This window comes from Cajanus cajan, chromosome 1 (genome assembly GCF_000230855.2).
Source record: "Cajanus cajan strain Asha chromosome 1, NIPB_CcT2T_4, whole genome shotgun sequence".
NCBI lineage: Eukaryota > Viridiplantae > Streptophyta > Magnoliopsida > Fabales > Fabaceae > Cajanus > Cajanus cajan.
Genome location: NC_138517.1, coordinates 22809541 through 22832928, shown reverse-complemented (window position 1 = coordinate 22832928; position 23388 = coordinate 22809541). Strand labels below are relative to the sequence as shown.

At 31.6% G+C, this 23388-nt stretch overlaps 1 protein-coding gene across 1 annotated transcript; it reads left to right on the top strand.

The window, feature by feature from the left end:
* The first annotated feature begins 9896 nt into the window (after positions 1–9896).
* LOC109813560 (cytochrome P450 82A3) lies at positions 9897–17342 on the top strand. Its single transcript, XM_083076699.1, has 3 exons — positions 9897–10560; positions 10802–11228; positions 16092–17342. Exons 1-3 carry the CDS (start codon positions 10061–10063, stop codon positions 16719–16721), a joined length of 1557 nt encoding a protein of 518 aa, XP_082932825.1. The 5' UTR covers positions 9897–10060; the 3' UTR covers positions 16722–17342.
* Positions 17343–23388: the final 6046 nt, after the last annotated feature.

Genomic DNA, 23388 nt, shown 5'->3' with positions numbered 1-23388 from the left:
AGGGAAAGAAGAGAGTATGAGAGAAGAGAGAATGAGAATTGAGGGATGAGAAGTATTTCTTGGGATGGTTTGCAATGGAGAAGTGAAGGCCTATTTATAGCCTCCAAAACACATTAAAAAAATGTAAAATAATGGAGAAAAGATAGACAAAACTAAGTGGAATGAATTAGTGGAATGAATTATAGAAGTTGGTGGGATGAATTAATGGAGTTGGTGTGAATTAATGGAGTTGGTGTGAATTAATGGAGTTGGTGCCATGTTCTTTTCCGCACCGACTTTGGCTACTGATTTGGACCTTATAGACAGCCGAATCTGAAAATATTTCCTTCATGAAAGTTGTAGGATTTTCTCTTATCTTTCCATAGCCACCAAGTTTGTATCATTTGAACAACAACCGACCAAGTTATACCCCAAACACCGAGGCTTGCCAATCCGCCCAGCGAGAAACAATTGTATTAATAAAAGTCCAATTTTGACCTCCTAAACGACCGATTTGGCAAATGGCTATTTCTGCAAAAGTTGTGCGTTTTCCTCTTAGATTTCCATTGACACCAATTTTGCATCATTTGGACCATCACAGCCCAAGTTATGCCTCGGACACTGAGACTAGTCAGTCAGCCCAGCGAGAAATGATTCTAAAAAAAAAATTTCACAACTATCTAATTAGATCTAACAACACACATATCTTTCTAAGCATAAATGGAGTGTGAATTATCTATAATTGAAGTAAAATATAACCACCAAATTATGACCAAATACCGCGTCAAGTTCCTTTAAACACCCATTTATCTTTCTGTTTAAGCATCCCCATATGGTGCAAGGAAGATTTCTTAATCTTGTTCGAAGCATGTAAAATTATTTTTCTTTCCCCTGTCAAGTCCACACCCGCATTCTCAAAAATCTTTGACAACAACAAAGCATATGGAATTGGTCCATCTTCCTTCCGTCTCGCTTTCCACATACAATCATTAACGACTGATACCCAATCAATCTTAATTTTCTTCTTAATCACATGCATAAGTAAAATGTCATCTCTTGACATTTGAGCATGATTATGCAAACGAGGTTTCAACATCCAAGCAATGATAAAAGAAATTAAGTGGGAATTCTTTTTCATACCTCCCGCCAGAAACTTTTCATAGTTGGTATTCACCGGATTTCTCTAACAGTCCCGAAAGGTCGTCAGTTCTTCAAAATCCCCAAAATTGAAGGGTTGGGGTTTTTCACGTCCCGTGCCACTCAGCCCCGCAGCAGCCTTCAATGTTGGCCCGTCCAACTTAATCATTTTTCCTTTCACCACTGATTGCATGATACCCTCATTGCTTGTGGAAAAACAGAGAAATAACCTAATCAACTTAGGGTAATATGGTCCCTCCATTTCCAAAAACTTCCCCAGTTCTTGGTGCTCTAGAAGGGTTGGAAAACTAAAACCTTCATTTTTAAACCATTCTAGCTTCAGAGTCTTCGGAGGAATGATTCTCCACCCAGCATACCACTCAAAATAATACTCTTGAGTCTTCTCATCAGGGAACCATTTTGAAATCAGTTGCCCAGAGGGTAGAGGGCGTTTGCTCCCCCTCACTTCAAGCTTCTTGGGTCTCTTTGATGAAGATGCCATGAGTGGGTATTGAAGAAGAAGAAGAAGAAGAATGAGAGAAAATAAGAGAGTAAAGGGTTTGTGGGTTTGAGAGAAAATGAGAGAAGGAGAGGTTTTTGAGAAGTTTTGCCCTAACAACTTCTGAGTGGGGGAGTTATAGAAGGTTTTAAGGGTTTGGCGCATATTTAACCGTTCAAATGCTTCAGAAATTTTAAACGTCGCCCAGATAATCGATTATTTATGCAAATAATCGATTATTTGCATCAGCAAAATCCCTTTGAAAACATAATCTGATATGGATAATCGATTATTTTCAAGATAATCGATTATTACAGAGAGTAGTTTCTCCTAACTTTGCCTAGATAATCGATTATTTTCAAGATAATCGATTATTCCAGTGGCCTTTCAGATTCCTCTTCTCAGATAATCGATTATTTCCCTAGATAATCGATTATAACAGTGACTCTTTAGATTCTTCATCTCCCATATAATCGATTATTACCCAAATAATCGATTATTATCATGGGTTTACTTAAAATAATCGATTATATTTTAAGATAATCGATTATTCCAGAGAAGTTTTGCTTCTCAGAAATTTTAACCTTTCAAATTACACCAAGTCTAATTTGCCACTTGAACACTCTCTTCTATGTATCAGTGTATCATACATCTCTAACTATCACTCTCAAAACATAATCAATTCAAACATGATTCTTTAATTATTCCTAATTCAATTCTTAATTGGTTGAATCTTTCCCTTGGTAGAGGTTTTGTAAATATATCAACTAATTGTTTGCTAGTCTCTACAAACTCTACAACACAATCATTCCTTTGAACATGATCTCTCAAAAAGTGGTGTCTTATCTCAATATGTTTTGTCCTAGAGTGCAAAATTGGATTTTTGGTCAGATTTATTGCACTTGTGTTGTCACATCTCAAAGGTATTTTATTTAGCTCAACTCCATAATCTCTTAATTGTTGCTTCATCCAAAGAATTTGAGCACAACAACTTCCAGCAGCTATATACTCAGCCTCAGTTGTACTTAAAGCAACACAAGCTTGCTTTTTGCTATGCCATGAGACAAGTGCACTACCTAGTAGGTGACAAGTTCCACTTGTGCTTTTTCTATCTAGTCTACACCCAGCATAGTCTGAATCTGAGTAACATATCAGACTTAGTGAGACTCCCTTTGGATACCACAAACCTACATTGGTTGTACCTTTCAGATATTTTAGAATTCTCTTTACACTCTTCATGTGAGATTCTTTAGGATTAGCTTGAAATCTTGCGCAAAGACACACAGCAAACATTATATCAGGCCTACTAGCTGTCAAGTACAAGAGTGATCCAATGATACCTCTATACTTTGAACTATCAACAACTATTCCTTTCTCATCTAAGTCAAGATTGCAATTGTTTGATATTGGTGTGGCAGCCTCCTTACACCCTTCCATACCAAACTTTTTTAGAAGTTCATTACAATACTTGCTTTGACTTATGAAAATTCCATCATTCATTTGTTTGATTTGCAACCCCAAAAAGAATGTAAGCTCCCCCATCATTGACATTTCAAATTCTCCTTGCATGGTTTTAGCAAATTCTTTGCATAGAGAGGTATTTGTAGATCCAAATACACTATCATCCACATAGATTTGTACATACATTGTATCATTTTTAAACTTCTTGACAAACAATGTATTATCCACCTTCCTTCTTTCATAGTCATTCTCAATCAAAAATTTGCTCAACCTGTCATACCATGATCTTGGAGCTTGCTTCAAGCCATAGAGTGCCTTTTTAAGCTTGTACACATGATTAGGATTTTTAAAATCCACAAAGCCTGGTGGTTGCTCAACATACACTTCCTCTTGTATCAACCCATTGAAGAAAGCACTTTTCACATTCATTTGATAAAGCTTGAAATTCATTATAGAGGAATAAGCAAGAAGTAATCTAATGGTCTCTATCCTTGCTACAGGGGCAAAAGTCTCATCATAGTCAATTCCTTTTTCTTGATTATACCCCTTAGCCACTAGTCTTGCCTTATTTCTTAGAATTATCCCAGATTCATCAAGCTTATTTCTAAAAACCCACTTGGTTCCTATAATTGGATAATCTTTTGGTAATGACACTAAATCCCATACTTCATTTATTTCAAACTGATTTAGTTCCTCTTGCATGGCCATTAACCAATATTCATCTTTTAGTGCTTCATCAATACTTTTAGGTTCCACTTGTGACACAAAAGTCATAGTATTACAAATATTCTTGATGACACTCCTAGTTGAGACTCCCTTACCAATATTTCCAATTATGTTATCCATTGATAAGTCCCTAGAAGTTTTCCATTCCTTAGGCAATTGTTCACTTGTTTCCTTTGTGTTTTCATGTGACTCACTCTCTTTAGGCTTATTACTAGTTTCACTCTCCAATAGAGGTTGATCAAGCAAATCAGTTAAGTCTTCAATTTCAGTTTGCCTTGTCTCTTGTTTATTGGTCTCATCAAATACCACATGGACAAATTCTTCAACAACTAGAGTTCTCTTATTATAAATTCTATAAGCTTTGCTATTTTTTGAGTATCCTAGAAATAGATTGCTTCATCGGCCTTTGCATCAAATTTTCCAAGTTGCTCTTTCTCATTGTTCAGCACAAAGCACTTACACCCAAACACTCTAAAATATGAAATGTTAGGCTTCCTTCCATTGTAAATTTCATAGGGTGTTTTCTTTAATATACGCCGGATCAGAACTTTGTTTAACACATGACAAGCGGTGTTAATAGCATCAGCCCAAAAATATTTTGGAAATTTTGTTTCATTCAACATTTTTCTAGCAAGTTCTTCCAAGGACCTATTTTTCCTCTCAACAACCTCATTTTGTTAAGGTGTCCTAGGTGCTGAGAAATTATGGTTTATACCATGTTCCTCACAGAATTTTTGAAACATTATGTTTTGAAATTCACCTCCATGGTCACTTCTTATAGAGGTAATGTTTGAACACTTTTCATTTTGAACAAGCTTGGCAAATTTTCTAAAGGCATTAAAAGCATCATTTTTGTTTGCAAGAAACATGACCCATGTGTATCTTGAGTAGTCATCAACAATCACTAAACCATAGTAGTTTCCACCTAAGCTCATGCTTCTTGAAAGACCAAACAAATTCATGTGAATTAATTGCAAAGGTCTAGTTGTGGAAATCTAATTTTTGCTTTTAAAGCTAGCCTTCACTTGCTTGCCCTTTTGACAAGCATCACATAGTTTGTCCTTACTAAACTTGAGTTTAGGTAAACCAACCACTAATTCTTTCCTACTCAGTTTATTCAAATGATCCATATGAATATGTGCAGCTCTCCAATGCCAAAGCCATATGTTTTCTTCTTGAGTTATTAAGCACTTAGTGTTTGAAATTGCTATTGAGTGTTCTAAGTCAAGCATGTATATATTGTCAATCCTTTTTCCTATGAATTTGATTTCTTTAGTCTTTTTATCACATATCAAGCAACATGTATTATCAAATTCAATTTTAAAGCCTTTGTCACTTAGTTGACTTATACTCAGCAAATTATGTTTCAATCCGTCAACAAGCAATACATTCTCAATCAATGTTTGAGAGGAGGAGTTACCAACATTGCCATGACCAAGTATTCTCCCTTTGTTATTGTCACCATAGGTAACATACCCTTCATTCTTCAATTTCAGACTTGAGAATTTTGAAGGATCCCCAGTCATATGCCTTGAGTAGCCACTATCAAGATACCATAGTAAGTTCTTGGCCCTCAAGCATTCCTACAACAAAGATTCAGAGAAAAAATTTAGGTACCCATGTGAAGGGTCCTTGTAGGTTAGTTCTCAGCCTTTGGCTCTTTTCAATCCAAACCATCTCTCCATTTGGAACTCCATATTTCCTAGAATAGAAATTCCTTATTGTATGACCTCTTTTACAGCAATAAAAACAAGTTGTTTGTCTAGAGAAATTGCTTTTAAATTTTCTAAAATTTTGGTTTTTCTTAAAAGCTTCTTTCTTTGACTTAAATGGCATGCTCATGCTTTGATTAAAACCAAGTCCACTCCTATCAAAAGTGTTTCTTTGTTTTCCCAAAAGAATATTTAAATTTGCATTTCCATTAGTGAACTTTGCAAGAGTAGATTTTAAATCAGCATTTTCTTTTTCAAAAGTCTTGCAATTTTCACAAACATCTTTTGAGGAGGTGGAGTTTTCACAATGAGCTTCACTAAAATTGAAAATAGTTTGAAGGTTTTCATGCTCATGTTTCAAATCCTCAAGCTCTTGTTCAGCTTTAATTAAAGCATTTTCATACCATTTCAGCTTGTTTTTGAGCTTTGAATTCAAGGCATCTAATTTCACAGCCTCTTCATGAATTTGTATAAAAGTTTCTTGGAGTTGATCATAGTCCAGATTAGATTCAAGGTCAGAATCACTTACAATTGTGTCTTGGTCAGCTCCAGCCATCAAACACAAGTTGTTCTCCTCACATTCGGATTCATCACTTGTTGTGCTTGAGTCATTATCTTCCCAAGCAATGTAGGCTCTCTTCCCTTTTCCATTTCTCTTGCTTTTCTTCTCCTCTTGTTGCTTCTTTAAGAGGTTTGGACACTCAGCTTTCATGTGCCCCGGTTTTCCACATTCAAAGAAATTGAAGGAGGATGTACTTGCTTCCTCTTTCTTGTTTGTCTTTCTATTGAATTTGTAGGGGGAATTTTTCTTTCTCCTTATGAATTTTCTAAACTTCTTCACCAGCAAATTGAAGTTCTCAGTTTCGGAATCATCGGAGCTTGATTCTTCACACACCTCTTTTCCTTTGGCAGATTTCAAGGCTATCAATGACAGTCCTTTGCCTTTCTTGTCCTGCTGTTCATTTTCTTCAAATATGTGCAGCTTTTGCTCATGCTCTCTTAGCTTCCCAAAGAGAGTAGCAAGTGTCAAGGAGGTCAAATCCTTTGATTCTTCTATGGTTGTCACCTTTGCTTGCCATGATTGTCCAAGCATTGCAACACTTTTAAATTCAGCTCTTATTTTTCAAATTTCCTGCCAAGGTCAACAAGGTTATTTATCAAGTGTGTAAATCTTTTTTGAAAATCAGAAATAGATTCACCATTTTGCATTCTAAACAGCTAATGAGAGTATGCTTTCTTGATCTCTTTACATCACTTGTTCCTTCATGAGTGACTTGCAAAGTATCCCACATTTCTTTAGCAGATTTGCATTGTGATATTCTAAAAAATTCATCAATAGACAATGCAGATGTAATGATGTTTTTGACTCTTTTGTCATGTTGGGCTTTTTTCTTTTCCTCATCACTCCACTCACTCCAATGTTTTTCTCTTTTCTCATCATCATCTTTTGTCATAGGGATATAGGGTCCATTTTCTATTGCATCCCAAATAGCAATGTCAATTGCTTCAATGAAAATTCTCATCCTAATTTTCCGTAGACATAGTTTTCACCATTGAAAACAGGAGGCCTATGAATAGACACACCCTCACCATAGGGTAGGTTGTTATTGGCCATTTTTGAAATCTTGAATAACTCTCAAGAACCTTGCTCTAGATACCAATTGTTAGAAAAGAATGGCACAATCCAAGAGGGGGGGTGAATTGGATTCTATGACCCTTTAAAAAATTTCAGAGTATTTAGGATCTTTATTTCACTTAAACTTTTCTAAGACTGAATTTTCAAAGAAGTTTCTTCAAAGACTTGTTTATAGAAGAATGAATGCTATATGCTTTCTTGATTACAAAGTAATGAGGTTCAAATGAAATGCCTTAATTCAGTTTATACCACCAATATTCACACACACATGTTAATCAAGAATCATCTTCTTTAATGTACAATCAAGATATTACTCAAAGTAAAAGATAAAGGTAAGAAAGATTGCACAAGTCTTTTATCCTAGTTCAGCCACTCCACATGTGACCTACATTCAGTCCTCAATCAACACCTGATCAAGATTTGTTCCACTATCTCAATGAAGAAGGTTTACAAGCATACCACACATGCATATACTTCAACACTAAAGATAACCACTTTCTTGACCCCAAGAAAGCACCCTTGTAGAAACCCACTACAAGAATCCTTACCACTTGAGAAACCCTTCTCAAGATTTTACACGTATTCACAAAGAATAAAGGAACGAATTTACCTAGAATTCATAAGCAAATCTTAATCTTCCTCTTTCAAGAATGTGATGATGATGATGATCCTTTCTCAAAGTTTTTCACAAACGTTTTTCTTCTTGGATTCACAAAGAAAACTCTCCAAGATTGTCACAAAGACTCAACAAAAACGCTTTTCTAAATTTGATTCTCAGTTCTAACTCTTGTCTGAAGTTTCAAAAAGTTCAAACTATTTATAAAAGTTTCAGACCCAGATAATCGATTATTTTAAAGAATAATCGATTATTTTGTTCTTCAGGTTTTCTGGAAACCAACCAAGAATAATATAATCGATTATTTTGCTGGATAATCGATTATTCCAGAGAGTCACTTATGAGATAATCGATTATTTCACAAATAGTCGATTATTGCAGCAAGACATCCCATTTTGCCTGTTGCTGGAATAATCGATTATATTTAATGATAATCGATTATTTTGAGTTAGTTCTCAAAACTTCGTTTTAAGTCTCAAAATAAATTTTTAGTCCTTTTAACTCATCATCATATACTCTCGAATTAGTTTAGATATAGATTTTGCTTATGCACACAATACACACATCACATAAAATCATTCAAAACAATTTATACTCTAACTCCTATTACATAGCACTTTCTTTGACTTTGTTTTTGTCTTCTAAGTTGTTGTTGTTTGTTGTTGTCTTTGACACATATTTTGTGATCATTAAAACTCTCTTACGCTTCAAAGATAATCTTGATCTCATCAAGTTCAGGCTCTCCTAAGCTCAACAACTTTAAGGTATCATACACATGTGCTCTTTCAAAATTTTCTTCACCAACATCACGTATCATCTCTTCTAAGTTATCATCCATCCCTTCAAAATTTTGTTGTTGACACTGTTGGAATGTCTAATATTTCTCCGTGCCATGTCCATACTGTATAACTCTTCACAATACCATATATAAATAGGTGATCACGTATTTCTCCAACTTCTTGACGTATCTAATTCAAACAATGAACACATGGACAATAATATGCCCCTTTGATGGGTTTCCCATTTTCTCTTGCAAATTCCAAGAACTCTTCAACTCCATTTTTGTACTCTTGACTAATGCGACTTGCATTCATCCAACTTCAATTCATTATCTATATATTAACACAAATTAACTATTCACTCAGTTATTCATAATTTTTCTAACCTAAACTACAACCCTAAAAAATCGATAGTAATTTCGGATAAAATCTATAAATATTTCTACTAATACGATGGTAAACTAAAGGTCAATGCCTAAAAAAGTCTATCTTTAATGCATCTGGAACGCCCGTACTGAAACCAGAACGGTCCGTTCCAGATCAACAATTTATAAAACAAAAAATTTAAGCAGAACGGCCCATTCTCCTTGCAGAACGGCCCGTTCTGCAAGCAGTACGGGCCGTTCCAGATGAACAAATAACAGAAAATCAACAAAAAATTTGCGTAGAGAAAAAATTAACCTCAAATGTGTAATGTGCAGACTCTTAGAGACTTAGAAACGTGCAATGTGGAAACAAAGGCACTTGGAGACTTAGAGAATAAGAGAAGAAGTAATAGTATTTTTCGTAACTGCCACTATATTTTTACAACGTCTGTTGTTTCAGTTTTCGACGTAAATCAGGTGACGTAATAGTCCTTTTTTGCACTAGTGCTTGTTAATTTTAACAAAAGTTATTCAAAATTATATATATTATAATTTTTGATTAGTTAACATTGTAAAATAATTTATTACTATCTCTACATAGTCATTAAACTCTTTAATAAATATAATAATTGATATTATATGAGAAAATATTAATTTAATTAAACAATATATTAATAACATCAAGTGATTTCTCTTCCTTCTTTGATTAAGGAAATTTGGTTTTTGATTTCTATACCTATGATAACCGATATTATGAGATAGGAATAATAAAACTAGGGTAATATTGGGAATGTAAGGTTTAGGCATTTAACCATGTATCAAAAAATTGTTGAGATAATGAAAAATTATTTCACAATCGATCATTATAAGTTGTCATGTATATATAATAAATACAATAATTGATATTATATAAGAAAATATTAGTATAATTAAATAATATATTAATTACATCAATTAAAAATTAATTTCTCTTCCTTCTTTGGCCAATACAATTTCCCGTTTGAGATTCTCTCCCACTTTGCAGTTTGCACCACCTTTTCCCTAAACCACCGTTTTTAAAATTCATACCAGTATATATATACTCTCCCTTCAACCAAAACAAAACATACTACATAACCCATAGGCATAAACATAAATCTATAGCACCAAAATGGACCCTCTCCTAATCGCACTCCTCTCTCTCCTCCCTCTCCTCCTCTTCCTCCTCCACCGCTCCAAGGCCCAAGCCCCGAAAGAGGCCCCCACCATCCCCGGCGCGTGGCCCATCCTGGGCCACCTCCCCCTCCTGGCCCGCTCCCGCTCCACCCACCACCTCCTGGGCTCCCTCGCCGACGCCCACGGCCCACTCTTCACCATCAAGCTGGGCACCCAGAAAACCCTAGTCATCAGCAACTCCCAAATCGCCAAAGAATGCTTCACCACCAACGACGTCGCCGTCTCCAACCGCCCCCACCTCGTCGCCTGCCAGAACATGACCTACAACCTCGCCATGCTCGGCTTCGCCCCCTACAGCCCCTTCTGGCGCGACATGCGCCGCAACGTCGCCTCCGCCTTCCTCGCCGACCACCGCATCGACTCCCTCGCCCCCGTCCGCGTCAACGAGGTCCGAACCTCCGTCAAGGAGCTCTACCAAAAGTTTACTCGTATAAGGTGTTGTTCTCCGATCAAAATTAAATATAAATATGTATTAATGAGATAAATATTAAATATAAATGCTTAAATTTAAATTTTTGATGGACACGTATAAGGTGTAGTTCTTCAATCAATATATTAAAGTATCTTACAAAATTATTTTATAAAATGATTATTGTTTTGATTTATTTATTTTTGTTTGTTTTATTTTTGGTATAATTTAGATTTTTTTAAATATTTTTCTAATGATGTGAAATAGCGACGGGAAGAATGAGTATGTGATGGTGGATATGAAGCAGTGGCTGAAGGAGTTGGCGTTGAACGTGGTGGGGAGGATGGTGGCGGGGAAGAGGTACTTCGGGGAGAAGGCGGTGGTGGAGGAGGGGGAGGCGCAGCGGTGGCTGAAGGCGCTGAGGGAGTACATGAGGCTGATGGGGGCGTTCGCGGTGGGGGACGCGGTGCCGTGGCTGAGGTGGTTGGACTTGGGGGGGCTGGAGAAGGCCATGAAGGAGAATTTCAAGGAGCTGGACGCGGTGGTGGGGGAGTGGCTGGAGGAGCATCGGAGGGAGAGAGACTCGAGAGGTGACCGTGACGACGGAGATTTCATCGATGTGATGCTGTCCATGATCGACGGGACCACGCTTCATGGGTTTGATGCGGATACGGTAATCAAAGCCACCGCAATGGTACGTGTTACGTTCTCTCTTACTTTCTGCACATGTTTTTCTATGGGTGATTAGTGTAATTAAGATCTTTGACTTTTTATGAGATTACCAGGTACTACTAGTACTATACTACTGCGTTCACAACTTTTTAGTCTCAGTCCACACTTGAGAATCAACTTAGAATCAGACACTTTGTGTATATTTATGCTATTTTTTTTTTTATATATACAAATTATCATTATTTTAAAAATTGAACTCCCCTATGACCCTATCCCAATCACATAATAAATGTGTCTTAAAAAAAAAAAAAAAAAAAAAAGTCTTACACTTAATGTTATCTTAATTTTTAATGTAATATTAATGATTTTTTCCTTATATTTATACTCTTGATTAATATCATGCATCTTTTAAAAAAAATGTAGTTGTGTTTATATTTTTTATTAATAATAGTTATTTTATTTTTGCACTTATATATAAGACTATTTTTACTTTATGAGTGTAATAAAGTTAGTTAAGTTTCTTTTATTTTTATTAGTTAGGATTTAAGATTGAATCCAATCTCTCTTTTATTTTATATCATTTCACGTAGACTTGCATTAGGATGGTTAATCAATTCATAATCCTACTAAAAATATTTAAAGATGTTGATGATTGACTTTAATCTTACATGGAGTCATGTCTTGTGAGAAAAACCATTTTGTAACAAAAAAATAAATGTTATTTCCAATCCTAATTATAGGCAATATAAGAAAAATTGTCACGATTAAGAAAAGTAATTAATATGACTATTTTTAATTAATTTTATCATAAATTCGTCTTTTATTTTATATATATCATTTCCTTTAAGAGATTGTTATATTTAATTTTAGTTATAAGTGGATGGATAGGAAATAGAGTCAAAAATAAATGAAGGGTATAAAAGAAATTTAACCTTAAATAACTTTAAAAACTAATTATTGTTTCTTATTTTTAGGATAAAAGAAAATTTTAATTTGTTATTTATAATTATGACCAAAGGTACTCTTTTTATACCTATATATAAGCATAAATGCTTCTAATTTTTCACTTAAATATAAGAAAATTTCAACAAAATTAACTTTATTTAATACTTTTAATTCTAAAATACTCCTATAATAATAAAGGAGAACATTATCGATAATAAATATAATTAAAGATATTTTTAGTAAATATAACCTATAAAAATAGGAAATTGTTAAAATTAAATACATTTAACTATCTTTACTAACATGTGTGAAATTGATTTATTTTTTTACTTATATAAGTCCAAAGGAGTAATATGTAAGACTAATTTTATTTTATTGTTTGTCTTTGTTTATAAAACCTTTTTATCCTTATATCTTGCATTGATTATTTTTCTTACAATATTCTTAATTAAATAACGTTTCTTATACAAAATATAATTTAGTTAAAATTAATTAGATAAACTATTTTTCTCTTATTAGAATCAGAGAAATTGAGTAGGCATAGTTTTTAGAAGATTAAATTTTTTTAGCTACTATTTTGTTCCTATTTATAAAATTTAACTTAAAATAATTATTTAATCTTTTATATAAAAAATTCAATTTATATTATCTCATATATTAATTATTTTTAGACTAAAATATCTCTAAGTAAAGTATGCTCTCTTAAGAAAATATAAATTTCTCACTCATATTTATTTATAATAAATTTTTTCTTAAAATGTTAACCTCGTTCCTGTAATTGTTTTTATGCATTTAAAAGTGATATTTTTTTATTGGAAAAGAAAATATTACTGCACATATATATATATATATATATATATATATATATTATAATAAACACTTTATTTTCTATTCATTACGGTATGAAGTAATAATATGTAACTCTTCTAATTTATATTTTTTTAGAAAAAAAAAATTAAGGATATAGGAATAGTTTTATTGTGAGTAATAAGAAAATACACTTTTCTAGAGATATTTTTATTTTTCAAAATTAATCTTACAATTAATTAGATGAGAGAAATATTTTGTAAGTAGGTAACACGTTTTGGATAGAATAACCTATAATTTATTGACTCAATTGTGATTAAAACATATGTAATGGTAGTTATTAAATTTATGTGATTAAAACATGTGTAATGGTAGTTATTAAATTTATGTTTTAATCAATTATATACTTTCTTTATTTATAATAAGTTCCTTTTAGGTTATTTTATATAGATAAGTAAAATTAATAAATATTTAAAAATAATAATAATTTTACAAAATTAACTTTATGATTAAATTTTTTTATTAAAAAATAATGCAACACAAAAACCTCTTTTTATATAATATTATTACCGGTATATATGGATAAGAAGTAATTAATATTATATTGTAAAGATAGCATAAAATTTATTTTATGATTTTTCTTCAATATGACATTTTTTATGAGACAAAGGGAGTAATATTTTAGATAATAAAATAATATAAATTATAAAAATAAGATACAGATTTAAATTCATATAAATGAATAAATTATATATTTTGTAAGATAAAAATAAGTGTTAGTTGATATAATAACTTATACTTATGTGTAATTCTTAAATATATATTTTTATTTATTTTTAAAAAGTCCAGCTGTTTGTAATGTGTCTCTTTTTATTAGTTTTAGACTAGGTTGGCTAGTTTTCACTTTTCACTATTTCTCAGATGAGCTATTTTGTTATTTTGAGTTTACGAACTAGCAATTGATCCAATTTGTTAGGTAAGACATATTGAATCCATCAAGTTTTTTATACAATGAAAGTAATATTTGTGCTTTCTTAATTCAATATTATAAATGCCACGATAATGTGCCTAGAAAATTTCACGTGAAAAAATTTTGATATACATTTTTTTTTTTTTTTACATTTATGAGAATTTTAAGTCGAAAATATTAATTTCTCATATTTTAGAGATATTTTAAAAAAATTAAGATAAAAATTTTTATTTTACTTTCTTAAAAAAAACATATGACACACTCCACTATTCATTGTTCATTTTTCAAATATTAAAAAAAATACAACATTATGTACTCTTACAAATAACATATAAATCCTTTGACTTCTCTCTCTCTAATTCTGGTATCTTTTTAACTTTATAATAAAAATCAAATAATTATATATTTTTCATAAAATATAATAATTTTATAATTATTTAAAATTTATAAATTATAAAACTGTATTACTAATTTCTTATTACGTTTTTTAGCTTTTAAATTTAACAAATTATTTAAATAAAATAGTGTTATATATGTTCTTTATTATTTTCTAGTTTACTTATATTTTTATTTTAATTGTTATTTGGATTTTTAATTTAACTTCTTTTTATACCGTGATAAACCATTAAAATTCCATTTTACACTTTGACTTATTGTGTATTTTGCATATATGTAAATTGTTGATTTTTTATTTAAATTTAAATATGATATTTTTTATATTATATTATGATGCGATTACACTTTACAAGGATGAAGAAACTCAAATTTTGTAAATAATATTTTTTTAAAAATATTTATATACCTAAGAAATTAATATTATAACCAAACATAAAAAAATTTTATTTTTCAAGGAAGCTATGTAAATAGAGTAAATTACGTTACCTTCCTCTGGATAAGGATGATATAATATTCTCCTCTCTTATGTTAAAATATACAATTTAGTCAATTTAACTTAACATAATTAATGAAAATTACATTTTCTTTTCCTGAGCGATGTAAATATTATACTATTCACTCTACATATGTTAAAATATAAAATAAATTATACTTTTATTCTTTAAAGTTTTAAATATTATATTATTACTCTCTTATTATATTAAATTAACACCGTTAAAGAATTATTATTATAAGATTTTCAAAAAAATTCATTTAATTATTTTTAAAGGGAAAGTGTAGTATCTTATATACTAGTAACACACTTTTAATATTGTTTCATTAATAAAATCTTTAATATTAGTATTTCAATATACCTTTTCATGGTTTGAAATTTATGTAGGTTTTACTGATTTGAAAATAATAACCATTAATTGAGTAATAAACTTCGCATCTTTATGCATAGTATAATTTTCACTAAATAAGAGAGAGACTATAATCATATATTACTACAACATAGAGATCTTTACTATTGTATCTGCTTCAGTCATACTTCTTGGTCATTTTTCCTAACGGTGTTTTTTTTCTTTAATACACAAATAAATGAAACACCTATTGACATTCTTAATTTGTCACTCTATCTCAAGGTGATTTCTTGTGTTATCTTAATTATCTATCCTCTCTTCTTATCTATCTCAAGGTGTAGGCATTTCTTAGACATTCGAAAATCCTTTTCCTTTTCCTAATATAGCCAATTTTTTAATCCACTTGTTCTTGTTTTTTCTTTGCTTGTTACCAAAATTTGAATATATGAGTATACATTTATAAACATGCATGCATGTATTCTATATGTATAGCCATCGTAGATCAATACAAATGGTACACGGTATCAGTCTGATATTCTTTGCTACCATAAAATCTTATTTTTGTTAGTATAGTTACTCAAAAAAATTCTTTAACATCAAAGATAAAATTCCTCTAATAAACTTTAATTGATCTTTAATTTGACAAGTAAAGTTCTAAGTTAAATAATTAGATACCACTAAATTTTAATTAATTATTAAAAATCTAGTGTTAGAAGTTATTTTTAATAAAAAAAAACTTTTTAAAACACTTCTAATTATATCCAATCAGGATTTAAATTAACAATAGTATTTGATTTAAGAATTCTATCATGTTATAAGCTTTCAAGTCCGAAAAACATGGAAGTATGATCCCTAATCTACCATTTTTACTCATCAAAATTAGAAAAAACTGTATATGTCTAAATTTCACAAAACATTTTTGCAGGCAATGATTCTGGGAGGAACAGACACCAGCTCAGCCACACACATATGGACACTGTCTCTGCTACTGAACAACCCCAACACACTGAAAAAAGTGATGGAAGAAATGGACACCCACATCGGAAAAGAAAGGCTGGTAACCGAGTCAGACACAAACAAGTTGGTATACCTTCACGCCGTGGTGAAAGAATCCCTAAGGCTATTCCCACCCACTCCTCTCTCCGCACCTCGCGAGTTCCGCGAAGATTGCACCCTGGGAGGGTACCACGTGAAGAAGGGAACGCGTCTCATGACAAACCTGTGGAAGATCCAAACGGACCCTAGCGTTTGGGAAGAGCCCTTGGAGTTCAAGCCAGAGAGGTTCCTCACTACGCACAAAGATGTTGATGTTAAGGGTCGACACTTCGACCTCATACCCTTTGGGAGTGGAAGGAGGATTTGCCCTGGAATATCCTTTGGCCTTAGGACCACTTATTTGACTTTGGCTAACTTTCTTCACTCCTTTGAAGTCGTCAAGAGTTCCAATGAGCCTATAGACATGACTGCATCGGTTGAAATAACCAATGTCAAGGTTACTCCACTTGAGGTTCTCATCAAACCTCGTTTGTCTCCTAGTCTTTATGAATCCATGTGATGTCATTATTGGATGGTTGTTGTCTTGGTGTAACCTATGCTCATTTGGAGTTTGTGGATGACATCCTCGGGAGTAATAATATATTGTAATCTTTGTCTTGATTTATTCATGTTTATAAATAGGGCAAGTTTGGGAAGTGAGGGAGGGTAAATTAGTATTATATTTGAGAAATTTAAGAGCACCCAAAAAAATATATATATATTTTGCATGCTTGATGTATTTCAGTAATTTTATGTTGAAAGAATTAATGTTCTGAAAATGATTATTCATCTTTCTTATTTAGTTAATTTGAATGTTTTCATTTTATTTATAAGTTTATTTTTTTTATGCAGTGACAATGTAAATATATTTTTTCTCTGTCAAGCAATTAGAATTCAATTACAGGAAGATCTTTATTTATTTATAGAACTTATGATAAGTATATATGACTTTTCAATTGTGTTTTTTTTATATATATAAAAATTAGGCTAAAATACTTTTTTAAGCCATTGTAATTTTACTTATATTACATTTATATTTATATATTTTTAATTATTTTTAGTTTTTAATTTTAATTTTTTATAACAATATTGTTTCTATGTGAGTTTATTAAATTTACATGACGATATATATTAGTAATTTGATCACGTATTGACTATCTACAAAATCATTCATACTCTTTATTTTTTTTTTCTTCCAAATTATTAAGCAACACGTTACTAACCACAAAATCAAATAAATCATCACCTCGCGAATTTAAGAAGCCCATGTTTGAAAATGAAGTAACAAAAAAATTAATTGCAGGAACTAAAACGGATAAAAAAATATAAGTATAGAAATTAAAATAATATATTTTAAGTTATTAATCTAAAATATAAAGTTAATGAAATTATATGAATTAAAAAAGTATTTTAATTTAAAAATTATATATATAAGGATATATATATATATATATATATATGTATATATATATATATATATATATATATATATAAAAGGAAGGACCTATTTATTTTAGGAGTAAGTTTTCCTAAACTTATTTTACTCAATAACTCATGTTTTACATTAAATTTCAACGATCCAACCGTTGAATTTAAAATTCTTAATATATAGATCAAGTCTGCAAATTTTTAAAAAATTTAAAAGTCATTTGTTTCATTAATTCAAATTGACAGATAATCATAAAATTATTTTACATGTTGATTTGAATTAATGAAATGAGATATCAAATGATTTTTAATTTTTTTAAATTTTTTTAGAATTGACCTATAGATTAAAAACTTTAAATTCAATAGTTGAATTGTTAAAATTTGATGTAAAATATAAGTTATTGATTAAAATAAGTCTAAATAGACTTACTCATAGAATAAACGGATCCATCATCATGTGTGTGTATATATATATTTATATTTATGTTAGTTAAGTAGTCTCGTATAACTTAAGAGGGGGGTGAATTAAGTTATTTTATTTTTTTTCTCTTTTTCAGTTTTTAAAGATGCCTTCTAAAAATTTATTTACTTAAGCAAAATGTATGTAATGATATAAAAATTACTCAACCACAATTAAATAACAAGTAAGTAAAAGTGTAGGGAAAAAGAATTGCAAACTTGATATTATACTGGTTCGGCCAATCTTGCCTACATCCAGTCCTCAAGTCTCCAACTTGAGATTTCCACTATTCTTGTAGTACTTACAAGACTTGAATCCTCCAACACCTTGGAATACCCTTTCCTAGTGTTGAGATTCAAAAACAACAAGGAGAACAACCCTTTCTCCTTCACAGATCCAAAGATCAATTTGGAATTACAGAAGAACTCTCTTTAAAGAGTAGATATTACACCTTAAAGATCTTAATGAACTCTTACAATAATGCAAATGAATTTGGCCAAGAAGTTTTTGTAAATGACCTTTTCACACTAGAGTTCGTAACCTTCTTCTGAAAAATTATAGGTATTTATAGACAAGTATTTCTTAGGTTGTGTCTTTTCATGAAGAGTTGTAACTCTTTATAATTTTTTAGAAAAGATACTCTGGTAATCGATTACAAAACTTGGTAATCAATTACAACGGTTTTAAGTTCAAAAAATTTGAAACGTTGTATCTTTTAAATTCAAATTTTTAAAGTTCTCTCTTCTGGTAATCGATTACAAGGTCTAGTAATCGATTACCAGAACACATTTTGTATTCAAAATTTGAATTTGAAGTTTCCTTGCTCTGGTAATCGATTACATAAGCTGGTAATCGATTACCAGACAAATATTCTTATATTTGTTACACAAACTTTTGATTATAGGAAACTTCTAATTTTCAGTCAAAAAATTTTTGTAAAATCTTTTTGAACACTCTTTTTACCTTCTTTTTCAAAAACTTATTCTTATATTCAAAAAGACTAAATTTAGATTTTCTTGAAATCCTTATTTTAATGGCCAAGTGAAATTTGCAATTTCTAAAAGTTCATTTTACATATCAAGCTAAGTAGTCAAGACTTATCTAGATATTTCTTGAGATCTTGCTTCTTGATCAACTTGTTTTAACTTGACCTTTTATTTTTTTCAACGCTTTGACATCATCAAAATTTTATATATGTTCTTCTACAATAAATATATATATATATATATATATATGAGTCGTGGATGTATCTACTTCGGGAGAGAATAAATACATCTTTAAGTATGAATTCATTAATTAATGTATTAATGTGTTTATACATTATATATGTAACTATTAAAATAATTATTAATATAATGAGATGAAAAAATCAATATCTTTTATATGATGTATAGTGTTGGAGTTGAATATAGTGGGTACATTAAAATAATAAATTAAGGATAACTATACAAGTAAATATAATGTTAATTAGAGAAAACTTGGAAATAATTAAAAAATTATTTGATTTTTAAAAAGTAGTTATTAATATCTATAATTAAAGGTAAACATGTTTGTGAAGAAATAATAAATTTATTGAGAGATACAAAATAGTTTTTTTGGTAATTAATTAATTTAACAATATATTATCTAAAATAATTTATCTGTTTAATTAAAATTAATTTATTAATTAATATGAAATATGTTAAATTTGATATAATAATATATCTATTATTCATTACTGGGAAAAAAACAAATTAATCTATACATGATTTATCTATAAAGATTTCCACATTTTTTAGACATTTATATTCTTTAATTATATATTATTTTTTTCGTACCATTATGATGGGGACATTGAAGTTGATCAAGTTCAACACAATTACTTGGAGGGCCTATTACTAGAGCTAGGACCAAGAAGGTAGAAGAGTCCCTACAAGTGGTGGTAACAATTTTTGTAGCTTAGACATTTAAAAAAAAATTAATAGTTATAATAAAGTGTTTATGGCTAGTTTTGAGACTAAAACCTCAAGTTTTTTATAGGTCTCAATTAACCGCAAAGGTTTTTTTTTTTTTAGCTTGTAATGTTGATAATTTATTTATCTTTTATTTACCTTTTAGTACGTGATCGAGAACTACTTTGTATAAGTCATTTGGATATGAATGAAAAGATAGATTTGAATGTTTATTTTTCTGAAGCGTAAAAATTGTCTCTGCTAAGGTTCTTCCTTGAACCGTTTGATCTTATTATGAATTCACTAAAATTCATATGGTGATCCTAAAGGCTTATCAAACATCAATTGTTTGTGGTGTCTATCAATTTCTTCCTCACTCATTTTCTGTTTTCTTGTTATTTTTCCACATTGCTAATTTTCAGAATTTATTCAAACTTTCTTATTTTCATATCTTCGATTTTACCAATCCTTTTTCAGTGATTTATCTGTCTAAATTGCATTTCAGAATTTCATATTTAATCTTGTCGTGGAATCGTGCAATTTTAGAATTTGCAGCGTGAGATACGATTGAACCGAACGATATCGTTCAGTTTGTCTATAGATTCACATCATTTGGTATTAGAGCAAGGTTGGTCATAATTTTTTCTTTCAATTTCCTAGTGTCATTTTTTTCTTCAATTCTGTTCTACATTTCATTTCTGTTCTTGGTGTTCAACCCATGTTCATCATTGTTCAATAACTTTAATCTTATCAATCCATGTGATTTGGGCTAAGTTGTTGTTGGGTGTTAAATATATGCTCGTTTTATTGCCAATTTTTATCTAGTTTCATTCTCAATTGTTGCAACTTCAATGCTTCATTCCAAAATTACATATTTTCATTATTATAAGCAATTTTAAGTAATTTTTTTTTAAAATTTGCAACAAGAGAAGTTAAAAAAAATCTACAACAAAAGAAATTAAAAAAAGTACAACAACTGTATTCTAAATTTAGTGCATCCCACTTGTTTGATAAAATTCCTAAGTGTCAAGTGTCTTCTCACTCATTGTTTTTCCACAAAGTTAATGTTTTCCTTGCTTGTTTGTTAGTAGTAGAATTGTTCTTTACTACTTCCTTGTTTGTTGGTGCTAATCTATTTCAGTCCTGTGATCACTACCCTTAAAAGTGATTCTTGGTTATAGATTGTTTGATTCAAGTAAGAACTTTAAGTGAGGGAAATAGTGGTAAAAGGCAAGAGTGAAACATTAGAGAAAAAGCCATAAAAGAGAGAACTATACACGAGTGGTACATCTTTGAGTATAAACACATGAGAAGAATGGTGAGGTCCTATATATTACTTCATATTTTGGTTCTTTTCTTGAAATATAGCAGGTGCAGGTGGTGATTGTACCCCTCCTTGTAACGTAGTAAGTTAATTCAGAGGTTTAGTTGAGGCTAGAGAGAAGAGTATATAAGATTTTCTCTGAGAAGGGAGCCTCATAAGCTCATTCTCAAAGAAAATCTTAGAGAGGAGTTTTAGAGAGAAGGACTCTAGGTTCGTGAGTTCCTTTCTCTCCCAAATTTCTATGTTTGATTCTTCTTCTTCTCTAGATCACTAACTCCTTCTGTATTTTCTTGAAATTCAGGCTAGGAGGCTTGCTTTTGGAGGATTGAAGTCAACGGGTTGAGCTTCGGAAGGAAATTCTACTTCTTCTCAATTCTTGGCTATTGTCTTCAGATGAGGGAAGCTATAATGTAGGTTGTTTGGTTGCATGTGAGTTTAGAAACTCAATTGATGCATGGATTTTAAGAATTAAAGGGTGGAATTGAAGAACTTCTCATTTTTCGTGGTTTTGGGAAAAATTAGGTTTTCGGACGATTTTGATGCTTTTGTTAGATGCATGTTGAATCTGAGGTTGTTTTTTATTTGTGTGAAGCCTATGTGTTGAGTTTCATGTATTGCATGTGGTGAAATCTTCTGATTTTCAGGTTTTGAGGCAAAATTTTGAGTTTTTGGGGCTGTTGTATGAATCTATGCCAGGCGCATGTTCTTGACGTTGGGCGTGCATTCATCATAATTAAAGGGTGGAATTGAAGAACTTCTCATTTTTCGTGGTTTTGGGAAAAATTAGGTTTTCGGACGATTTTGATGCTTTTGTTAGATGCATGTTGAATCTGAGGTTGTTTTTTATTTGTGTGAAGCCTATGTGTTGAGTTTCATGTATTGCATGTGGTGAAATCTTCTGATTTTCAGGTTTTGAGGCAAAATTTTGAGTTTTTGGGGCTGTTGTATGAATCTATGCCAGGCGCATGTTCTTGACGTTGGGCGTGCATTCATCATAGTTACCATTTCTTGATCATGTCAGGCGCGAGGTTAAATAGGAGTCTCAGGGTGAGTTCACACTGAGTGTAGGGAGAACCACGCTGGGTGCAATATCAGATAGTGGCCTTGGATGGTGTTTTACTGATATGGCACCAGGTGCAGGGTAGGTGCGCCGGGCGTGGAGACCTCTGGGGGTCTCTATCTGGATGACGTCGGGCGTAGGGTGAATGCGTCAGGCGTGGAGACTCATAAGAGTCTCTGTTTCAAGGACATCAGGCGCTAGTTGGGCGCGCCGGGCGTGGATGAGTCTTAGGACTCTCAGGTTGGGTTTAGGTCGGGCGCGCGTTGGTTGTGCCGGCCGCGAACATGTTTATTAATGATTGATTTGAAATGATGCTTATACATGTTTATGGTGGAAGAATTGATCATGTATGTATGATATATGATGTATGGTGATGCACGATTCATATGTATGCTTTGTAATGATATGTATGAATGTTTAAATATGATATGACATGTGTATGTGTTCATATGAAGCTGATATTGTCATGATGGTGGATTGGCCATGTATGATGTATGATGCATTATTGCATGTCATGTCTTATGGCATGTGTCTAGCCTAGGACTTGAGGAGAGGAAAATATTTTCAAACTGGAAGAGCTCACATAGAGTCTCTTAAGAGTGGTGCTTGGATAAACCACTGATATAAATGAGAGTCGTGCTTAGATAGGCCACTAGTTTTGGGTGAGAGTGGTGCTTAGATATGCCACTGGTTTGGGTGAGTCTCCTCTAAGTCCTTAGCTAGTGTTGGAGCAGGGTATGAGGTCGAGGTTATTCCCTTAACCAAGTACTAGGGAAATGGTTCCTTGCGTATAGTCAGTGGGTGAACTCCATAAGTGACTTGGTAATGCATGCCAAGGTCGTGGTAAGCTTGTATCCAGTTGTGTTATACCTGACGGTGAAACCGGATTTCCAATTATGTAAGTGACATCATTCGCGTAAACCCTAGTAAGGATTTATATCTTGATTAGCTATGACCGAGTGGGCGCATTGGACGTGAAAATGG